Source organism: Linepithema humile, chromosome 5, assembly GCF_040581485.1.
Source record: "Linepithema humile isolate Giens D197 chromosome 5, Lhum_UNIL_v1.0, whole genome shotgun sequence".
NCBI lineage: Eukaryota > Metazoa > Arthropoda > Insecta > Hymenoptera > Formicidae > Linepithema > Linepithema humile.
In genome coordinates this window covers 6,472,226-6,495,572 of record NC_090132.1, presented here as the reverse complement: position 1 = coordinate 6,495,572, position 23,347 = coordinate 6,472,226, and the positions used below count along the sequence as shown (strand labels likewise).

The window sequence follows — 23,347 nt, the reverse complement described above, 5'->3', positions numbered from 1 at the left end:
GTAAGGACCAATAATATTATCGTATAAAAGTATAAAGGATGAATTTTGTCAAAATTTTATGAAACGCATAGCATAGATCAACAAAATATTTTTCATCACTTTTTAAATATTCCTCAGAAATCTCGAATGTTTGTTATTTGACATCAAACAGTTCATATGTATTGTACAGCTTCTGCATCAATTTAATTGAATAATATTTGTAAAATAAATAAGTTTGCATAAAGACTGTAATTTGTATAAAAGTGATACCTTTTCACTTTTTAAAAACTTCCGATTGCATTATTTGATCGCTTAGGCTCCTCTGTAATTGCGAAAAGCGAAGATTGTGCTGCAGATATATAAAGCTGTGTTTATCAGACCGCAAATCTAAATCAGAGAATTAACACATTATTTTAACAACAAAATTAAGTAATATAGATATATAAATCAAATATAAATTTTACATAAAATTACATGATAAATGAAATATCCAAATAACACATTATTTTTTACAATTAAATAATGAATGTTTATAAATATACAGTCAGGCTCGATTATTTTGATTTTCAAATATGTTATTAAGATCATAGTCCTGAGTAATGTTCTAAAAGTTTAGGATTATGATCTTACGGTAACAATATGTACGAAAATCAGGACGTTCAAGCCTGACTATGTATTTGTAAATATTTATCTAATTAAATTAAATATTATTGTATGTTACAAGTTTTAATATCTTCTATCTTAATCACATTTTTAAGAATATCATAGTCTACTTACAGCAGCGGTTAATAATAAGTTCGATCGCCTATAATTAGTGACGTGCACCAACAACGTCAATGAAGCCGAAAATATTAATAAAGATGCAATGAAATGATAAATAAATTCCTGAAAATTTTAAAAATCTTTGTCAATTAACATAACAAATTTGTAATAAATTCAGCAAAAATAACTGTTCTTAATTTCTACTTTATTAATGTTGTTTACATGTTAATTTTAATATTTCGGAATAATTGTTCTTTTTGTTCAAATATAAATAAGATACAAATATCTAATCTCTAAATCAAATCAATTATATCTTAAATATTATGAATCAATTTTTTATATTTATTTATCTATATATCAATCTATTTAAAAGTACTCACGTAAATCGTCTTGGATATAATAGCTGCGGTAGAAAAAGATATTAGGCAACTGAGGAGAAGAATGAAAGTACCAATCATAAAAGTAGTCGTTATGACAAAAAAGAAAGGCTCTTCCGTTTTACTGGCATAAGGATATTCATTACCGATGATTCCTACACAAACTATCCCCATCGCCTATTGATAAAACATAAGAATACTTATTAAACATTGATTAATTTTTTCGTGGAAAAATTAACAAAGTATAAACATATATACGTTTCTGACGTGATAAAATATTTAAGAATATATCACAGCAAATACTTATATCTCTCTTATTGCATCTAAAAGCGACAATATAGTTTACTAAAAATACTATCCCAAAAGAAAAAGAGAGAATTCATGAATATTTCAAATTATGAATAAGTATAGTAGGAATAAAATATCTAAATAAACAAATATAATAATAATAATAACACATACCAGTTGTAAAAGTTTCAATATACCGCTCCAACTTTTTAAATGGCCAGTGTTGATAACAATCGTCGAACCGGTCGTTGTTACTGTTTGTTGTGTTCTAATCGTCATAGAATGGGCCATGATTGTCTTGTTTTAATGTCAGTTCTGAAAATGAAGGTGATTCCTTTAGTTATCGTAATTTTAAAAGATTTTATACAATGTGCCAAAGAGAGGCAATATTGCTGTATGGCAAGTAGGACAGGGTCAAGATATTGAGACGTGCGAAGATATCAAACGAAGTCTTGCTTCTTTTTGCAAAAAAAAAGTAACAACATAATTTTCCACAATTCCACATTCGTATATCTACTTTCCAAAGTTTCAAATTTACTTTAATGATTGTATAAGCAATTCATGAATCTACTAAGATTTGTGAAATATAAATAGATAATTTTTTTCAATAATTTTTACGTGAACAATCAGTGATTCAATATTAATCTGTGTGCAACGATCGCATAATGAACAAACAACACAGAGATATACAAAATCGTACATTTTATTTACGAAATATCCTCTGCCTCTGGCACACCCTTTAAACACGTTTGCGATCAATAGTGCGTAACCTTCACGCATTACTTTCTCTCATTGCTATGTCAAGCCATAAGTACCATAATACTAAAGAAAATACTTTTCTTCTGTGCGCTAATTTTGTAACAAAAATCTCATTAAATTCCATTTGATTTGTTTGATGTTTAATGTTAACGAAGTCGATTAACAAAAGTAGTACAATCCAATAAATGCCATTAAAAATTTGGTATGCTTTATAATCACGATATAATTCTACATTCTGAAATTTCTCGAAATTAATTAAATATAATATATTTTTAAGACTTCAATTACTATGAACGGATTTCTATCAATGTCATATTGATAAAGCTCCGATAAAGAAAGGATTGATAGCGATAACAACTATATCAGATTAAACATTTTGCATACTGTTCTATCGACAGTAATTTATCACAAATATTTAGTAATAAATTTCATACAAAATACATAAATATAAAATGTCCTGCTTATGATTGTGCAAAATAATAAGGATAATAACGATAACACACTTTTCTAGATAAGATTCTAAATGAACAATAATGACATATAATATGTATGTAGAATAGTTATGAAAAAATATCCTACAAAAAGAAAAGTATAACTCATACAATTTTAATTAGATTTAGCCTATGATGTCAAAAAATGTTGAAGTTAATGGTGCCAAAATTTAGCATTCTGGAAACTGATAGAAAGCGTGCTACTACGAACAAGCAAACACCGCTCTTGCCATCGTCACGAGTTATTTTTAAATATCTCGGACACGGACACGTTAGATACGAGTTAAAAATTTATCGAAACGACTTCGATGAAGACTTTGAATCGCATCTATCACTAAATCTTCGTTCAATGTTCACTCGCTTACGTAGAAATTGCAGAAATTATTTTTTACAAGATCGCCGCTAATTATATTATACTGTTCCAACACAATATCCTTTGCCTGTATTTATATATACAAATTATCAATTTATTCTAATTCTCACTTTTTGCCATTAATTTTGCGCGAATTGAGATTTTAGAAGAATATGAAATTATATAAAACCGCAATTTCTCTGTCTTTCTCTAACTATAATAGATATGTTTATCGCACAAAATATGTCAGTTCTTTTTATTCTACGATTTCAAAAATATAGTGACTGAGACACTAAGACGCTTAACTTTTTGAATAATATAAAAAAAATCTCATTACGACATAACAATGTTCCGATATATTTTTGTAAGAGTATTCCACAATCACCTAGCTGATTATTATAATCTTCAGACATTGCATTGATTATTAATATTTAAAATTACTTAACCAGCAAAATTTAGGTTATTTTAATGAAATAAAATTACTTACAGCAATATAACGTATAGTTAATTTATAATCAAATGACCTTTGCTGAAGATAAATGACTACGAAAGAAATATGATAAAAAATAATTATACAAAAAAATGATTATACTAACCTCAAAGAGGAAACGTTGTTGTCTATCGGAATGTCAGCGATTGACTGAAACGCTGCGCTTTGAGCGCGATACCAGGATGACATCACTGATGATATCATCCCACCCGCACACTTCTTAAGATGGTGCGTGTGCACGCTCATGTATACTAAAATCGTACATATATATACTAAATATATCGCGATTAGTTACGCAAAAAAGCAACACAAATAAATATATAGAAAATTGTATCTTCAATGAAAAGTAATAATGATAATTAAATAAAAAAATATAAAATAATAAAAAACAAACACTTATTATTAAGCATCGAGCATCGATATCACATAGTATAATACCGAAATATATCAATTTGCGTCTTGCATGCACATACGTACGTAATTTTTTAAACGTATGTGAATAAATAACTTGTATAAATATGAAAAAATATGAAAAAATATGAAAATGTAGCAAACATATGAAAATCATCTAAAAGAAAAATTGAACGTATGAAAACAAGGATAAAATGTTTAAACACACATGTTAAAACATGGCTATACACTTAATAATTTTTAAATTTACTTTATTTACCATCGATAGCTTAAAAATAAATAAACTTTCAAAATTAAAAAATGTTCCAACGCATATATATATATATGATTGTATATGTATATCACTATACGCATAATTAAAATACGAGATAAATAGTGCTATACATAAAAAGTAACAATGTTGAAATAGAGAATTTTTGGAAGGAAAATGCATCACAATGTGGTTTTTTTACCTGTTTCAAATAATAAATGAATGGAAAGATAAGCAAAGAAGTGATCAAACGCCGCAAAGCAGATATGTTCTCTCAATGCTTATGATAAAAAAAAGCGTAATCTTAATTATTAATATAACATCTACCTTTAGCTTCAGTTAATCGTGTCATTACTGTAATGTCACGCGACCTTTTATCAAGTAAAGGATATGAGATTGTAAATATTCTTGAAAGATAAGTAAAAGCGTGCAACTCTTGACTCTGTGTAAGATATCTAAGAAACGATCGATGTAATGTATATTCACAACCGATTCTGTCGGGATAAATTCTCCCCTAATGTATTCCAAATATTGTACGATTTACATGCGAATGAGGGAGAACATAAAAAAAAATTATACTGCATCTTATTTAGAGATTACGGGAGTGTATGTATAGTATATAAACACACACACACACACACACACACACCCATGTGTATATATAAATATATATCATTATATATTATAATATTTATATATTATGTATAGGAAAAAATATATATGTGTATACATAAAAATAAAATTTTACGAGATTGCATAACACTTCAGTTAGAAAATAAATGTTTCACGCATATGTATCAGGTGCACGAGAAGTTAATACGTTAGGATCGTCAAAAGTGTGCGAATTGATGGAAATTGCCAGCGAAGATAATCGTCCAATATGAACTTAATCGCTGAAATAACTTTAAATCAACACACTAAACATTATTGACAATTTGTATTGATTAAAAATCATTCCTGACCGATATCCCTATAAAAACTCATCGTACACTATCATATAAAGTTTCTTAAAATATTACTTATCGTTCTCTGTAAAGAATTATACAATTGAAGTAGCAGCAGCATATGAAATGACATCGTAGTGTCATACATGATTTAATCAAATTAGAATATATCCACGTGTATTAGATACTGCATAGAGACGCATACTGCGTCTTTTTATATAATATGAATCAATAATGAAGATTTCTGCACACAAATCTGCAGTAAATTAATAAAAACAAAAGTACAGTATAATATTTGTAAGAAATGAAATAACGAATGTATTTCCTGTTTATTGCGCAAAATATAATTTCATGTTCGCATTATCTTATTTAACATTGTATATTATAATATTGATGTATATTCCATTATTAACAAACCTGTTAAATATATAATCTTCAAATAACCATGCCATAAGATTATTACAACTGCCGTGTAAAAAAATGTTTTTAAAATAATTTTAAAATAAGTCAATCAATTTCTTTGTTCAGTTAATTCTATTTTATGGTTTTTTTTTTTTATTACAAAGACACAGGCTCAATGATCCCGCGCAGACTTGGTGAGTATAAAATAACATTATTGTCTTAGGACATTGCAATATTCCAAATGCAGTACTTTGTTCGCTCTTGCAGATCATCAATCTTTCTCGCAGTGGCAGCGGGTTTAGCTCTAACGACAATGATCGCGACAAATAACTAATCTTAAGGCACGTAGGTATAGAGTCTTTCTTTAAGTTACATACAATCTGAGGAGAATTATGCCGGACTAGTTTCAACAAACCGTCACTCTCAGCGTGACTTTTCTATCGAGCATATGGTTTTGGGATACCAAAATCCTTTTGGACGGACGCTGAGAGTCTGACCACGGCAATTGTTGTTGCATGCTCTTCAGGTACCTGGCTTCTCCTCTATAGGTTGACAATGCTTACTGCGTATTAGTGCTCTTCCATTCGATGTATAGGAAGTAAGTCCCGGCGGCATATGCGATGGTATTGAATATTCCAAATACCTGCAAACAGTATTGTGCTTTAAAAATAATCACATTTACTCATTTCTTTTTATATATCTTGAAAGTTGAACGTAAGTAATTATAAAAGAATGCTTGGAATATTTATTTAAAATCGAAATTTTAGATCAGCACAATCTCTAGCTTATTTTACAAGAGAAAGTAAGTTTATTTGTTGAGTAAAAAGCATTTTTATATTTATACAAAATATTTTAGTTAAAGAAGTTTATATAAATCGTCTTTTACCCCAGCAGCAATATTCGAAGCTGCCACCGTACTTCTCAATGCACTCCAAGCCGATAGCTGGGCGATGAATGCAATCATATAAAGCACGGCTTTCACAAACGTGTTTAGAAGTTCCTAAAATATACATACGCATACATTAAATTAATTTTATTAGGAAAAAATAAAAAAATAACATTACATTATTAAATAGTAATAACTCTTTTACGAAAAGATTAAGATACATTATTGATAAAATTACGCGTCTTCCAAAAATGCATTAATTCTCAAAAATCTCTCACAAATCAAACATTTTCTTACGATAATTTAAATAAATAAAATGTAAAGTTAAGATTTTTTAATCAAAAAAACTTTAATTATACATAATTATAGCATAATTAAGCAAACAAGCTTAAGAAGACGCGTGTTTTGTTTTAGGATCTTTTTAAATGTCTTCTGTGCATACTTACACTTAAAATCCAATTGATGGGCACCTTAAGTACCTCTCGGAGAGACAAAAAGTAAATAGCGCTCCATATAAGGGTGCTTATAAAGGCCGTTACTGCAACGAACAAAAACCAGTGCGTTGCACCTATAAATGCTGGAGATGCACAAGCCATACATATTATGCCCAGACCCTGGAAAAAACATCAAATACCTTTGATATGCGTACTTATTACAAGACAATTTAAAGAGGGAAAACAAGTATTGACAATCAAAGTGCAAAAAACAATTTTTTATTTCAATTACAAAGACTGACATATACATTGAATTAATGATATTCGAATTTCTCGAAATTTAGTAATCTTTTCGAAGATCGAGATTTCAGGATTTCTCACGTATAAATTCATTCATTCGTGCTCTCTTTGTTACTTTTATATACCCAGGTAGAAATCTGGTCTAGAAGAAAGTCTGGCCCTGAATATTTTTCCCCGAATATAGCTTGGATCTGTCCGGAAAATTTAGCTTGAACTCATGTGTAATGGAAGACGGCAAGCATAGACGGACATTCTTTGTCTAAAATGTATTCAGGTCCAAGCTTGTTTCCACAATTTTTCTTAGAAATTATCCTGGAATCCCACCCCTAGGGACCCCGTTAGAACAATCTGAAAGTTCAAAATAAAAATACTGGTTTTTCCCTGATCGAACCCGGCCAGATCCAGAAAAAATACAAATAGATATTTTTTAATAAAAAACCTGGAAAAAATCTTGAAGAATTTACAGCGAAAAGCCAGGACCCGTCAGAATTTTCGAAGCTAATATTTCCCATATAGGGCCCATATATATTCAGGGAAGATCGAGGAAAATTTCTACCTGGGTAGTGTTCTTATATTTTTATATTTTTTAAAAGTCAACGTTAATCAGAATTTTTGTCTATTGTAATTATGTGCAGTTTGTTATAAAAAAAAATTTTGTAACACTTGTTAAAAATTATCTTATCAACATATACATGTTTACGATGTAAAATTGTACGATTGTAAAATAAATGAGGAACGCTTTGACACTTCTCGCGAAAGTCTTCTTAGCTTTGAACTTGCTTCTGTGAATGCTTCGTGTTTTGTAGTCTTTCCTTATCTTCCTTCATGCAAGTGTTCCAATCAAATTTTGGAACATATGACTTCTCCGCTACTGTCTTTCGCACTTCGTCCCTAATTTTATAAAATTCTTGCAATAATGCACTTATTGCCTCTTCATCCTGTACTATTTCATGTTTCTGTTCCAAGCTCTTGTCTTTTTCTGCCAAATCATGAAATTCAGGAAATTTGCGAGATACAATTTTATGAAAATGCTGGTCGCAAAGCGAAACTTGATTCTTCGCTTTAGTCATTTTTTGATTCCTCTCTTCAGCCAAGCGAACTAGCGGCTGTCTTTTCTCCTCCAGTTCTCGTGGCGCGAATTTCTTTTTTTCTAAGAGAATCTTCTTCATTCTTTCTTGCTGGCGTAGCTTCCACATAGTATCTTTGGATTTTGGTGCTTTCCGTTCTTTTTCTTCAGCCTCCAACCTCAGTCGTTCTTCGTGTTCTTTGTGAAGTTTTAATCTTGCTGTTTCAAGCTTCAATCTGCGTTCTTCTTTTGCTCTTGCTTGCCTTTTAGCAACGATTGTCGGGTCGTTTTGGAGAAAATCTTTCTGCCACGAGAAAAACATCTTCTTTCTTCTTATCTCTCTCCATACAAATTCCTCGAACCAATCCATTCTCTCAAGTATATTATCCTCAAATTCCGTCGATTCCTCGAAAATACGGAAGATACTGTTGCAATCGCCGACGCCGATTAGCTTAAAGCCATGTTTACACGATTCTTGAGGTGATAAAACAGTTATTGGCTGTCTGAAGATAGTTTGTGTGCGTATCGGCTCATTTGCTCTTCTTTTAATATCCCAAATCTCCAAATCGCCCTGGTTAGTTCCCATCAAGAAGGTTCCTGGTCGATTGCCCCAGCAACACGCGGTGTATATGTTATCAGATTTTCGCCTAAACAGGGGAAGGTCTAAGAAATCATCTTTCCAAATGGCGAAGACGTGACCGCCTATCGTCAGAAGAATGTCCGGAACATGCGGCGATCGGAGAATTGCTACAACGGGACCGTCGTGCGCGGAAATGCAGCCAAGGAACTTGCACTCCTCTAAGTCAGTCGTTTCCGTATCCTGGCCCTCCCAGGTGCAGCAAACGAACTGTCCCTGTGCCATACCGATCCATAATCTCTTCGCGTCGTCTACGTCCATGGAATCTAACTGATTACGGCGCTTGTCATCTGTTTGAAAAACGCTGTCCGGCGGAAGGCATAGACAAAGAGGCGTGAAAGACGAATCCGTGGAAGTTCGTAAGTTCAAGCGATATATCGGTCGAAAGGTGTCGTCAAAATCCTGGCCGGAGCCCGGCTTCAGCTGAGAAGTAATGGAATATTTCAGAAGATCCCAGATGGCGACGATGCCGTCATCGGAAATCGTCACAAACTGATAACTCGAATGAGACGACAATTTCGTCAGTTTTCCAGATGGCTCAATCCTGTAGTTATCGGGAAGCCATTGTATTCTGCGAATCGGCAGTTGATGCAAATGATTCAGATCAGATATCATAGATGCAGATACTTCCGACACGATATCTCGAATCGCAAAATTTATCTCCACTTCGTCAATATTGCGATCGGCTATTCGGCCGTGAATGTTCCAAACAACTACTTGGCCGGATACGGAACCGCCGATTACGAAGTCACTGTTCGTCGGACAAAAAGAAATACAGTAAATGTCCTGGTGACAGCGTAATAATAGCTGGGGCCGAAGGGAATCAGCGAGGGACCATAATAAAACCGTCGACTCTGTTTTCGATGCAGCTGCGCCATCCTCAACACTCGGCGAGGATGGACTGGATGTTTCGCACGACGGTATGGTAACATAAGATACAGCCACGTAATCAACAAGGCTCGGATGCCAGGAAACATCCGCGATAACTTTATCTGTGGTGAAGCGTAAATTAATGAGAGAGTATCGCTCCACAAAAGTGATCTCACTTCGCTGCTGACTGACTTCTAATTCTCGCCGTGCAAGCGTCTCGATATCATCTACATAAACGTTCACGACCGTATTGTAACACACAGCGTCGATCATCTCCTGCGCGCGAGCTTCCAAAAAAAGCTCCAAGGAGCTCTTCTCTATCGGTTTCTCTTCTGCGTCGACCTCGGACGCATCTTTGGATTCTTCGGTCTCTCTCTTCTCTTCGCTCTCCGTTTCCTCTTCTCTCAATTCGTCGTCATCAGCTTCCGACGGTAGAATATCGTTGTACATGTATTGCGTCCAGGCGTTTTTAGGATATCCGGGATAGGTTTGCACTTGAATTTCTCGCGGCTCCAAGTGCGTCTGAATCGTTCGGGAAATGCATCTCCTCTGGATATTTTCGAATCTCTCGTAAGGAATTAATTCCACATAACTATCCGAAGAGTCTCCCGACAGCCTGTCGCAAAGCTTCCGATTTAAGCCCAGAGACTTAAGCGGAAAGCTCACTTCTACTTCAAACAATTCTCTTGTGCACCTGACAGAGGCCGACACCGTCTCATCTAACACCGTCTCACTCGCTAGAGTTTTCCAGGATCCACCGGTCTTTCTGATCTTCCGCATGACTTCGCTCCGGATTCCCTTGCTAATGTCGGCATTTCTCTTCGTTATCACTGACCTTGCATCCTCCGTCAAGCAGATAACAAAATCACAACCGCTCAACTGAGTGGACGAATAGCCTACGAGAAAAGTATCGCCGCCATAAATCTCGATTTTGTCTCGGTGTAGCTCCAGCGACGAGCCCGCTGTATTGGCAAGTCTCGAAACAGTCTCTCGTGACACATAAGCCCAAGGATATTCCAGGAACACGTGCTCACCAACCGCGCAACCCAGTTCTCGCTGAGCTTCAGCAGTGAGGCTCACGCGCTCCACATTCTCGATATTTTCGTCGTGCAACGTCCAACTTGATCGATACTTAATCCCATTCCTCGACATTATTTTTGTGGTTCGTAATATTGTGTACTAACTACGTTGAGAACACGTCTAACTGCGGAACTGCGGTCCTCGATATTGATCAAACACCGCTGTTTCCCCGGTTATAAAGTTTCGAAATTTCAGTAATGAATTATCTGAGATTATCTGAAAGTCTAGAAAATTGCAAAAGCGGAAAAAGGATTTCACTTTCACTTCTTAATGTCATGACCAAGAAATCCTAGTCAAGAAATCCGTGAGTTAGATTTTGCGAATTTTTATATACAATTGCAGCGGGTACTTGCGATAGCATTATCGCAAATTTAAATACAATTGTTGAATTAAATAATGTACCATAAAATGTTGTTATGAGTTTTCTCTAAATATCCTTATATGCAACAATCATGAATACATATACACACACACTTTTCGGCTATTATTATTTTAAATTAAAAAATATATTAAAATAAATAAAATGGATTACATACAAGTGTTATATCAACTTATATCGACAATGCAAATTATATTTTGAAGTAATCTGTAACATTTGCATCTCTAATGTTATGCACGCAATTTTATAACACAGTCAATTTTAATTAGTTTACTTAATATTATATTATATTATTATTACGTAAGTGTGTTCTTTCTTTATATTTCCTCGTGCGCACGCGTATTGTTATTTAATGTGTTATAATATTCACGTGTCTTTCATTGATATTATTTTCATTTATTATTTCTCTAATAAGCCATAGACGCCTTACTCGCGTATTTTCAAGTCCTCAGCGACAGCACGTTTATGGACAGTGATCAATGTTGACCTTTTAAGAACGGCCGGCTTAAGTGACTGTCGCGTCGCTAAGTATACATGGGTGGCTATAGACATAATACGTACTAAAGTAAAGAACGCGTAGAAATAAGATGCGTTCCTGCACAGAAATTTCAATTTGTGAAAGCCGTCAGACGTTACTTCACTCAGTCGGAAGAGAAAATTAAAGGTGCAACAACTGATTATAATCCTGATTTACTTGATATGCTATAACATTGCGTGACTTTCATTGATATTGCTTTTCAAAGAAAGGAATTTAATTTCATATTATCTTTTGTTAATATTTTTCAAATTTTTGATAATCTAATAATCGACACACTAATATAAAATTAATAAAATCAAAACAATATGTAATATACAATTGACTTTGTTAATTCGTCGAAATAAAGAATTTATTTTTATATATATTATATATTAACGTTATTATTATGAGTATATTAACGCTAGAACTATGAGGAAAAAGTAACGCACACAAATCGAGGAAAAAGAGGAAATTGCATTATATATCGTATATGTATATCTACAACGATACCTTTATCTGCCACGGCAGGAAAACGCATAAAGATGCGCTCACAATCAGTTGCATTGAAAGTATACCAATTGCGAAAGTACACCAATATGCGAGGCCGAGGATGTTGAGGTAACATCCGTCGGCGTCAAGAAGAAATTTCAAACACCCATTCGCCTATAGTATATAATTATTATACTAAATAGTCACCGGTTACATATATTTATCCTCTTTATTACGACGGACACTTGACACATTCATTTGTTATTTCAATCATTATTGAATTCAATCATAATTAAAATTACATACAATGTGTCTACATGCGCATATATGTGCATGGTATATAAAGAAGAATGTCATTGCGTAAATGATCCTATGAAAAATAATTACCAATAAAAATAAATATCAAAAATAAAACCAAATAAAAATATATTTCTCGAATAATAAAGTGTGTTATTTAGATATAGAAAATGTCCATAAATGTCACAACACATTTATTAACCTTACGTAATGTGTTAAACTGTTAGAAACCGCCTTAAGATAATGAAGATACGATGTAAGAATTACATTCAACCGCAAGAAGATTGCTGGCAGTACACGCATTTGATTCGTCATCCTCTACATTCATACTAGCCGCCTGCTCATTAAAATTGCAGAATGGGATAATCGTCAACATATGTCGGTTGCTACCGTGAATGTGTCTATACATCAATTTGCAGCAAACACATTTAGTAGATTTATCGTTTCATATCAAAACGAGTGCAAAGAGAACATTCAAATGCCTCTTAAGAATATGAAATGTGTGTATATGATATAAAATATATAATTTAATAAATCATAGAGAAAAATATAAACAGATTCGAATAGTTTTTTTTTTTTAACTCTACTTTATGGTAACTTTATTGGTATTTTGTTATTATAAATGTGCAATATTTGTTTATCGCAATATAAATAAAATCTTGAAATTATTTGCACACTTCAGATAAAGTTACGTTATAAAATGTTAAACGTAAATAAAAAAAATTAATAACCGCGCAATTCTCTTTGAGCATTTAGTATCTGCTTCTTCTCTCTGTTATCGATATCTAAGGTGTTTCATTTAATGTGTAATAAAGATAAGATGTGTACATAATTCCAAAGATTAAAGTAGAAGTCTAGAAAAATAATTGTCAGTTCGTTTTTGTGATGCAAGTGATAATTGATTATAGATTTATTTATTATATCATTATATATCTATTAATTTCGATTAAATATACTACACGTAGATGCTTTATTATCTTTATGAATAAATTTATATTACTTTAACGAAAACTGAAAAGGAGATTTACATCGATTAACTTTATGATTTATGCAAATCTTGAACACGTTTTGAAAATACGGATTTGCCGGAACGGAGTTATTACTTCAGGTCCACGTAGCAGCGCGATATTGCACAATTCGCAAACGATACTCCAGCCTTTTGCTTCTGGAAATAGAACGGCGGAAGTTGTAATAAGTAAAAAAATACTAATTATTCACGAATTTCGAAATAACACTTTTCCTTGCATGCCTATGTGTATATTGACTTATAGTAAATGTAGTTTTATCGATGAAATTCTCAATATCCTCTGATTCAGAGATTAAAATCGAAATGCATCATCAGTTTTCTATTATTTGCTTTATCAGAGATGAATACGCAAAAATATGATTCATGTATCTACCGCTAGTGAAGCAAATAATACAAAACAAATAATAAATATTTTTTAACCTTTTTAACTTTAATTATGTGACTTTAATCACAATAATAAAATAATTATACAAAAAAATGTTGTTAATCAAGTCAAAAGTTAAAAATGCGCACATTGCACTGTCAAGTGCAATGTGTTTAATTATGCATACATGCGAAACGTGAGTATCACGTCTCACATCCTTCTCTCATTTCCCGAATCAAAGTGCATCTCGTTCATTCTTTTCTCAAGTCTATGCGATGTGTTGGATATACGCGCGTATGGCACGTATTATGAGGCGCGCCCTGTCCTTGCACATAAGTCGAGTTACGCGCAATTACCACGATGCATAACTTGTGTAACGCAGCCGATATACCTCGGCCTACACGCTGCGAGAAACACAATGGTACGAGGTACACAATGATAATGTGATAGCGATTGCAAAATTCACAGCACGAGGCTTCGTTCGATGTGGGCGATCAGAATTCGCGATGCTTTCGAGCACTCACTCTAAAGAAGAAAGTTCAAAGATTGTATACGTGTTCCCTTGAAGAGTGATTAGAAAGTGGCTTTTCCAGGAAAACCAGCTACTTCCGTTTAGAAATTGCTGGCGTACAACGTAAAATTGTATATTTTCTTACATTTCTAAATATATAATTATTAAATTAATTTATTCCTATTGATTTTGTTATAGCTCTCGTGCGCATACTGCCGCACCTGTTCCGCAAGAAATTTATTACAGGATATTTTGAAAGATATTTTTACAAAACCTATATTGCCACGATCGTTAACGCTAATATTATAGAATAGCGCCGTATACATATTAAATAATACAAATAAAAATCTTTAAAATAGCTGGACTTGTAGCTTGCATCAATCTACAAATATTTGTGAAATTGGTGACTTCGTTAAAATACAATTAATCACAAAATTATTTTCAAATTTCCTAACACCATTGTAGCTCATTAATCGAAAATACTTTCCACATTACATCTCGCAACACACAACATTTCTCACATGAGAACTTCCCGCCGTTAACGAGAGTTGATTATCCACAAGAGTGTAATGCACGAGCGTTACCCTGACCGAAATTAACCCTTCAAGTGGGTCAACGTGGTTTAGATGCGTAATATCGTGTGAAAATATCTTAACTAAGGAGGGAAAAAGAGAATTGTCGCAGTTGCAGCCTGTTAAAACGAGTTTTAAGTTTACTATTTGCATTGTAAATTGTGCATAAAAATATCTGCTCTAACAGGCACATTTTATCTGGATAAATTTGTACAGTTTTATGATATTACAAGACAGCAATTAATTATTTATTAACTAATTCGCATTAATTTATTAATAAGTGGGACGAATGTACGAAAGCGTGAGCTTGTATGTACGAAAACAAACGTTACGATTATTTGTCAAGAAAAAGTTTTGCTAAATTTTGTGTAAAAAGACACAATTTTGTTATATAAATAAATACATTCTTATTTGATTAATTTTAATCTAAGTCCTTAATTTAAAAAAATTAAACATTTTTTTATGTTTAACATTAAAATATGTGCACAATCAATCATCCTTTTTCTTACATTTCTATATAATTATTAAATTAATTTATTCCTATTAATTTTGTTATAGCTCTCATGCGCATACTGTCGCACCTATTCCGCAAGAAATTTATTACAGGATAGTTTGAAAGATATTTTTACAAAACCTATACTTACTGCCACAATCGTTAACGCTATTATAGAATAGCATCGTATACATATTAACTCATACAAATAAAAATCTTTAAAATAACTGATTTGTAGTTTGTATCAATCTGTAAATACTTGTGAAACTGGTGAAAAAAATATTATTTCAAATTTATCACAGAATTCGTGATTAAAGTTTCTTCTTAACACATTCTGTTGCATCAAATGCAACAGAAAAATTATATGTAATAACAATCTTGTTTTTTTATTTAAAAAATGTAATGATTATTGCGGGAAATTTTCCTTTTTGCTATAGTGTGATCTACTAAATATACGTAAGCAACAGGTGAGGCCGGAAATGATGAGACCGGATGTCAAACAAGTTTCTTTCTAGAAGTGCAACTGCAATTGTGTATATACTATATTGTAATTTCTCTTAAATTGTCCGCGCGTTTTCTCTGTTTTGTTTGTTAAAATAAATTATTTAAGTAAAATAAATGACATAAAAAAATAAAAATTATTACATTGGCATCAATATGTAGTGTTAGAAATTTTTTAATTTATGCAAACTCTGTGAAATTAATCACATTTAACATGTTATAGGTTCTTTATATATTATTCTCAGAGCTCTTTAGAAATAATATACCATATCTGCAACTAAATAAGTATATTTATCTTCATTGCAGAAATATCTTTAAAACATCTTTACATCTTTAAAATCTAAGAGTTGAAATTACCGTACATACATATGTATTAACGCCTATTGTAATTGCAAGAGCCAGCGTTACCTGTATTTCGTTAAGAAAAAGTTGCGGTATTCATTCTCACTGTGTATAGCTTGCAGCACACTATACTTATCTAATACTTGTATTTACACGCATGGATACCCAAATAGATATGACGTACATATATATGACACATTACGTAGCGTTCGTATTACTAAGAAAATTACTATATCAATTTTCCTCTATTTTTACATGCAATTCCACATTACGATTCGTCACATTACGAGACATCAATTATTATAGCCCAAGGATCTGGCGACCCAATTTGCATGAATGATTCTATTACAATTATGTAAGCTACTATTCATTGATAATGCAACTAAACAAGTAACAAAATTATTTATCGTAAATTACACTATAAATAATAGAAAAATTCTATGGGTAAAAGATATTCACAAAAATTCGATGAGAATCAAAAATGTAAAATAATATTCGGTAAATTTTTGCATATAAAAATTTGTGAAAGTGTATAGATTTTTTAAACTTTTATATACTATGTAGTTTTCTATTATTAAAGATTAATTTCTCTACATTAGCAAATTTTTGTGGGAGATACCAGATGCGTGTCAGGAAAAATGTAAATAACACGACTTGTCGGTTGTTAATTATTGTGCGTGTGTAAATACTAATAAAAAAATGTTGTACAAATGTCAAGGATAAACGTCATTTATAGCGACGAGATTGCATTATTCGATTGTACATATATAGGTATGTTTCCTCCTACGATATAATATACCACGATCTCTCACTTTCTTATATAATAAGCTCTGAATAAATTCTGTCATGTTTTTCAGTAAAAATAAGCAAGTTATACAACTTTATATAAAACTGTATATGCGAATATCCTCGATATAGATTAAATTATATTTATTTTTGCCTAGAAAAATAAAGACGCATTTTTATAAAAATTGTATTTGATCATCTGCATTATATCAGGCGTATTTAATTACCAAATATAAATAATTCTTCAGCTATTATATACACATTTATATTCCAGGTGTTTTATTTTGACTACTAAGTGTGTAAGTGTGTAAAATATGTGATATGTGAGAAAAATCAAATCAATTTAATACCGATAGTTGGAATGTAATAAGCAATAATGACCTTCTAATTATTTTTTGACAACACATGCAATTAAACAACAATTCAAGAAATAAAAAAATGTCATTCTCAACAGAAATAGGCGAGTGATAGATATTAAAATAGAATTCGATGATGAACAACCGTTTCTATGATTTTGATGCATCAATATGTATTACATTACATGCGTATCTACGCTTTTCCATGCTTTTTCATTCGATAATTTTTCAATCAAAATAGCAAGTGGTCCGTAATAAGTGGGCACCCGGTAGCAATGTGTTTGTCGTCAAACTCGCGACAAAATGGTCGAACTAAATGGGTACGTTGAATCCTTAATGAGACGTTCCGATACCGTTGTCCCAGCTGTGGCACGGTGCGGTGCGAAAGGTAGTCTGAGTATGTGGGACGCTACGTATGGTACCGGTCGTCTGGTCGTCCGGATGAACATGTATGGTCATCGCATGCGTGAAATCTAGCATAGGAACGAACATGCGTAGCACCGGATCTGCCATCGTCCAAGTTTTCGTTAATCATACACCCAACCACTAGTGAAAACCGGTTCTTCCGGTATTGCCGCTATGTTCCTCAGGTCACAAATTCGGAATTACCGCATTACAGGAATGTCAGCCTTCCCACGACCGTGGCCGGCAATAACATATTCGGCTCTGTCGTCATCGCTTTATCATCGCACGATTTTTCAAAGAATTCTCTTATACCGCGCCTTTTTCCTCGATTCATCCAATTCACATGAATTTCCTCATATTTGCACGGATTTAAGAGATCGGTATTCGAAAATCGAATTGTTTTTCTGCAAGTGGTCGAATTGTTCAAAGATTACCTCATCTCGCAATATCTCGGCAATAAGTCGCTCGTAAGCCACTCGTAAACCGCTCGTAACCCGCGCGTAAGCTCACACGTGCTATATTTGGCATTATCGCTGCGTGGTCGTAATTTCTATATCATTGATATTTATTCCTCACACGTAATTTGCAATTGTTCTAGAGTGCAATTTTATTTCCTAATGACATGAAATAACTATACTTAATATTGAACAATCCTATCATAGATCTGCAATATTCACGCTGTCGCTTACGATCCGCTCGCGATATTCGATCCGCGTACGTATCAAAAATTTTATGAATCCATATAATAACTTAGGAATTAGCGTTGAATTAAATCAAATAATTAATCTTTAGATTACACATTGTATCAATCACTGTTACTGCGCGCAGTTAACAAATCTACATGAGATTTTACATCCTAAAGTGAACGCAGTATTTTAACTAGCTACAAAATAATATAACATTATCGTTATTCTCGTTGTCATAATTCTATCTGATTAAAAAACATTAAATATTAACGTTGTTAACAATTTATTGCACCCATTTTCAACAGCAAAACTTTGCACAACTTTCGCAAAGAATGTAAGATTCATTAATATTTATTTCATTACTCTTGCTAAAGTTCAGTCGGCTGAACTGGCTGAAATGGCTATAAGGTCATTTATACTATAATAAGAAATGACACTTTATTTCGCGTCAGAAAGATCAATATAATATACTTTTTTATTACTATCGACCGTAAATAGTAAATAAGCTTATACGTATGTACATAAGAAGAAATATAAATGGTCGTAAGTCAAATTAAAATAATGTTTATCGATTTTAATTATCTCTAAGAAATACACATCAATATTTCATAACAAAATTATGCGTGACATGTATAAATTACATCTTATTGTCAGCCACGCTGATATAGCAATAGATATAGCATAGAGTTTTAGCAATTATTTGTATAGGCACTATACATCTCATGGCAATATTTTTTCAAAATATTAGCTTGAATAAAAAATAACATATAATTGCAGTTTTAAGAACTACAGTTTCTTAAACAATTTTTCAAGTTCTTTTGTAAAAAAATATTTTTCTTCGTAATCTACCGAATTCGAAAAACGTGGATTACTAGTTTGTCACATGAAATAATTTGTAATAAAAGTTTTAGAAAAATTAATTTGTTTCTATAAGCAAATCACCCCCCCAAAGTCTGATAAATCAACGAAATATTGCAAAACCTTTTCTGTCTGGTAAAGGTAGGGTATTTTGTTAACTGCTCTGTAAGAGAGTTACCGTTACGCGGTTATGCCACTGCAGGTTCAACGTCACGGTGTAAACCGCACAGCCGATGCCATGATGACGCGTGTGCACGCAGTGCGTACTTTTAGATTGATCGGAGAATTACCGTAAAATCTTATCAGTTGTTCTTATTTTCTGCCTTATTTTAACATTCGTTCATATGATTTCCTCAATCTAAAGCATAAAACTTTTTGCATATTAATTAATACGCAACACATATTACAGCTGCACATTAAATTTCGAAGTAAAACTCAATATTCTTTAGTATATTTTTTCATTATGACCTTCTATTGTGAACAACACAAAATAAATCAATGTCACATATCTATATAGATTATTGTAATATTTATCTATCGCGCCTATTCTTGCATGAGTTTAAATGAATGAAAATAAATCAAAGATAGCTTAAAAATCACACGATACCACTCGTAATTTACTACTCGTAAATTCTGATATAAATAAATTGGGAAATGTATCTTGATAAGAATGATGTGCGAAAGATACGAACTCTTTACGAAGTCAATGACGAGCATCAGCCAAGGTTTTCAGTCAAAAGTTGTCTTCCGGGTTTCGTAACGGTTTGCGTCTCGGTTGGAAGGACTAAAATACTTATAAATTGCGTGTGTATAGAATATTAACACGTTGCAACAAGCAGGAATAAATTGAACAATTGTGTTTGATAAAAAGAAAATATTGAGGCAGTATGGAGAAAATATCTCCTACACAGAAATCCAAATAATTTAAAGAATTTTATATATAAGTACATATATATTTCTTTTTCTATATATAAATAATTTACTCAAATATTGTGTGTAAATACGCGCACATGCGTATAAACGCAAGCACAATCGGAAAAAGAATTAGAAAACACATTTACTATCATAGAATAAATATTCAATAAATGTGTCAAGAGCTATAATATATGTTTAGGCATTTTATATTTAGATCATATTTTTTCGAAAGGATTTGTTATCGAAGAATTTCACTTGACGGTAAATATTTTCCGTGCTCGTCGCCGTCAGAGACAAGTGTTTGGATCAAGATCGCCGAGAAAGTTAATTTCCCCACGGAAAGTATCGACCCGACCCAATAAAGCAAAGAAGTTGTTTCTAATTCAGTTGTCATAAATGGTTGGAACGTAAAATGCCTATTAAAGTACATTTATACGCGAAGTAGATAACGTACGAATAATCCTTGACATATTTCTGCTATGAGAAAAACGCTCAAACAAACAAAAATTATAAAAAGAACATAGGGTTAGCATTATGTCAAAAGTCGAAGACATTGCAACGGATTATTGCTTTCCGATATGACCTTCCACATCGCAGTGCGATAACTGTGGAATTTCATATGGTAACCATCAACGCGAAATTGCGACTTAAGTATACGATAATGAATGGATGTAGTGTATTGCGTAACATCATTCTGTTTGCGTGCAATACTACCAAGAAATCTATCTAATTATATGAATGATCGGGGATTATTTTTGAAATTTTTTTTCCTCGTTCACTTGATTTGTGTCGCACGAAACACGATCCGACTAATGTTGTCTTATTAATAAATTGGCAATTCCAAAAGCTCGATATGATAAATATGAAGAAAATTTTCATAACATCCCAACACTTGGCGGTATTCCAAAATAGAACAATAGTACAACTAAGAGAGAAATTCTACATAACATAAAGGAGGAACTTGGAGTATCTTGTGGAGTATTCTAATCTTAAATCTCGAGTGTTTAAATAATGAAATACATCCTGCTGCCAATTGGCAATATTACAGTAGTGTAATATTCTTACACAGATGTTTGTAATCTTCAAAAGTGAAAGAATGTATAAATTATTGTCACAATTTAGCGGATAATCAACAAAGTTTGTGCGTTTTTTCATAAGGTTTATTATTAGCAAAACCGCACGAACTTTGTTGATTACTTGATAAATGTATATAATTGGTAAATAGAAAATGTAGATAAGAATACATGTATAATGTATCTATCATGAATTATTCAATCGTCAGTTTTAACTTTTTAATCAGTTTATGATACGTCTATTGAAATATTAGAAATTGCCGCATGATATAAAAATATACGCACGCAAGTGCTTTGAAATTTCTATTATTAACTATTGCGTGATAAGGTCAAGTCTATTGCGAACAAAACGCAATTTTTAGAAATAGAAAAGCTATACTTAATAAACTAGGAATCAAACCTTAATTATAAGCAATGATCGACATAGCAATAAATTATATCATTAATGGTAATTAGTGCTAGCAGATTATTCTAATGAACATGTAAATCGTATGTCAGAGTGATATATGTGTACAAGACCTTAAAAATTATTGCGCATTTCAAATGAAAATTCACTGGCTACACATCTAAACATCACGAATAAATTAAGATTTGTTTAAGTAAACATAAGAAACAACTTTTACAAAAGACTGCTAAATATTTACTGCTTTAAAAGAATTTAAAACTAAGCTCTCAAATTTATTTTTTTATTCGTGCAACTCTATTCAACGAAGCAAAATAAAATCTGTTCGATAATATTTTTTGCGATATCTTAAAATTCGAGACCAGAGATTTTATTACAAGTAACTTGATTTATTATGTTCAGATTATAGGTATAGATAGAATATATAGATAGATTGTGCGTGCCTGTGTGTGTGTGTGTGTGTGTGTGTGTGTGTGTGTGTGTGTGTGTGTGTGTGCGTGCGCGCGTGTGTGTGTACGTGTACACGTTGAAAAAAAAACAATACACTACGTCATAATGCAATGCAACGTTGCTTTCTCGTGGAACCGATTCGGAAATTGTGGTAAACATATAAAATTATATTTTACCATGAGAACGTAAATTTAGTATCAAACTAGATTGTGCCAATTTGCCATGCTTAGGCATGGCAAGAGGCGTCCAGCGCTCGCGTCTCACGTTACAAACATTTGTACACAACGGCTCGAATAAACAGAGAATAAGCTGTGATGCTTACCAGCTGCACCAACTTGAGGATGCCGGGTATAGTCTTGAAATAAGCCACATTCAGCCTGATACCAGCCAGGGGATTCGGCTGACCCGGTTCCGTCTTCACCGTCGGCACTTGCCGCGGATTGTTGCTGGCATTGTTGCTGGAACCATCCATCGTCACCACGGTCTCCGACATCATATTACGCCGATCCGCACACTTAGGTTGTTCACCACACGCGTTCGCGCTCGCGTTCACGTTCACGCTCGGTCGTGCTTCTGTTCACTCGTACACGGAGTGAAAGGCGACGGGGAATAAACACCGAGGGAACAAGATGGAGAACTGGACCGGTATCACAGGAGAGCCGATCGCGGGACACCTGTTGTATGCTCACCACGGCCCGCTGCGCACTACCAAACGCACTACCTAGTATTAACGGCGAAGCCACTATTCTTTCACTACGATCGCTGCCACGACCGTTGCCCAACGCCGGATCAATCAAACCTACGTGTCGTGCTTCATTTTTAATTGCCATGAATATACCTCTCATTCGAAGAGAAATAAGATAAATCTTCGTGAAAACAAAATTGTGTTATAGCATGAAATAAAAAACAATATTGACTCTCTGTAATGTGTAAAATTATGATATACAAGAAATAATGATGATCTAATAGGAAAATCGAAAAAAAAAAACAATTATTAATCAATTAATTTCTATTATCGTTGGACAAGAAAATAAAATGTAACATCACTTATCAATTTTTTGATTTATCAATCATGTATCTTTGTTGAATAGGTTTAAAAATGTTCAGGATATATCATGAGAAACTATAGTGTGTAACACCTCGAG

The 23,347-nt window shown here is 32.8% G+C and overlaps 3 protein-coding genes across 4 annotated transcripts; all 3 read right to left on the bottom strand.

Annotated features, from left to right (window-relative positions):
• Positions 1-32: 32 nt before the first annotated feature.
• Positions 33-3,994, bottom strand: LOC105672696 (protein singles bar). 2 transcript variants are annotated; one of them, XM_067356321.1, is made up of 6 exons: positions 3,605-3,994; positions 1,581-1,721; positions 1,122-1,295; positions 757-864; positions 250-366; positions 33-172 (listed from the first exon to the last, which is right to left on the bottom strand). In XM_067356321.1, the coding sequence occupies exons 2-5, from the start codon at positions 1,695-1,697 to the stop codon at positions 292-294; spliced, it is 474 nt and encodes a 157-aa protein (XP_067212422.1). In that variant the 5' UTR covers positions 1,698-1,721; positions 3,605-3,994; the 3' UTR covers positions 33-172; positions 250-291. The 2 variants fall into 2 exon arrangements, with proteins under 2 accessions (XP_067212422.1, XP_012223216.1); XM_012367793.2 differs by having other exon boundaries at positions 33-366; positions 3,605-3,990.
• A 149-nt stretch (positions 3,995-4,143) lies between these two features.
• LOC105672682 (CKLF-like MARVEL transmembrane domain-containing protein 4) lies at positions 4,144-23,115 on the bottom strand. The gene is made up of 4 exons (XM_012367777.2): positions 22,525-23,115; positions 6,838-7,005; positions 6,392-6,505; positions 4,144-6,148 (listed from the first exon to the last, which is right to left on the bottom strand). The coding sequence occupies exons 1-4, from the start codon at positions 22,696-22,698 to the stop codon at positions 6,065-6,067; spliced, it is 540 nt and encodes a 179-aa protein (XP_012223200.2). The 5' UTR covers positions 22,699-23,115; the 3' UTR covers positions 4,144-6,064.
• Positions 7,012-13,357, bottom strand: LOC105672680 (dynein axonemal intermediate chain 3-like). Its single transcript, XM_012367775.2, has one exon. The coding sequence runs from the start codon at positions 10,848-10,850 to the stop codon at positions 7,890-7,892; it is 2,961 nt and encodes a 986-aa protein (XP_012223198.2). The 5' UTR covers positions 10,851-13,357; the 3' UTR covers positions 7,012-7,889.
• Positions 23,116-23,347: the final 232 nt, after the last annotated feature.

Coding starts and splice junctions, on each gene's coding strand:
- LOC105672696 (XM_067356321.1), bottom strand. CDS start 1,697: ATGGCCCATTCTATGACGATTAGAACACAACAAACAGTAACAACGACC. Junction 1,296..1,580: donor TATTGAAACTTTTACAACTG/GTATGTGTTATT, acceptor TTTTATCAATAG/GCGATGGGGATAGTTTGTGT. Junction 367..756: donor ACTTATTATTAACCGCTGCT/GTAAGTAGACTA, acceptor TCTCTGATTTAG/ATTTGCGGTCTGATAAACAC.
- LOC105672680 (XM_012367775.2), bottom strand. CDS start 10,850: ATGTCGAGGAATGGGATTAAGTATCGATCAAGTTGGACGTTGCACGAC.
- LOC105672682 (XM_012367777.2), bottom strand. CDS start 22,698: ATGATGTCGGAGACCGTGGTGACGATGGATGGTTCCAGCAACAATGCC. Junction 7,006..22,524: donor TCCTCAAGTTGGTGCAGCTG/GTAAGCATCACA, acceptor TGTTTTTTCCAG/GGTCTGGGCATAATATGTAT. Junction 6,149..6,391: donor CTTCGAATATTGCTGCTGGG/GTAAAAGACGAT, acceptor TACTGTTTGCAG/GTATTTGGAATATTCAATAC.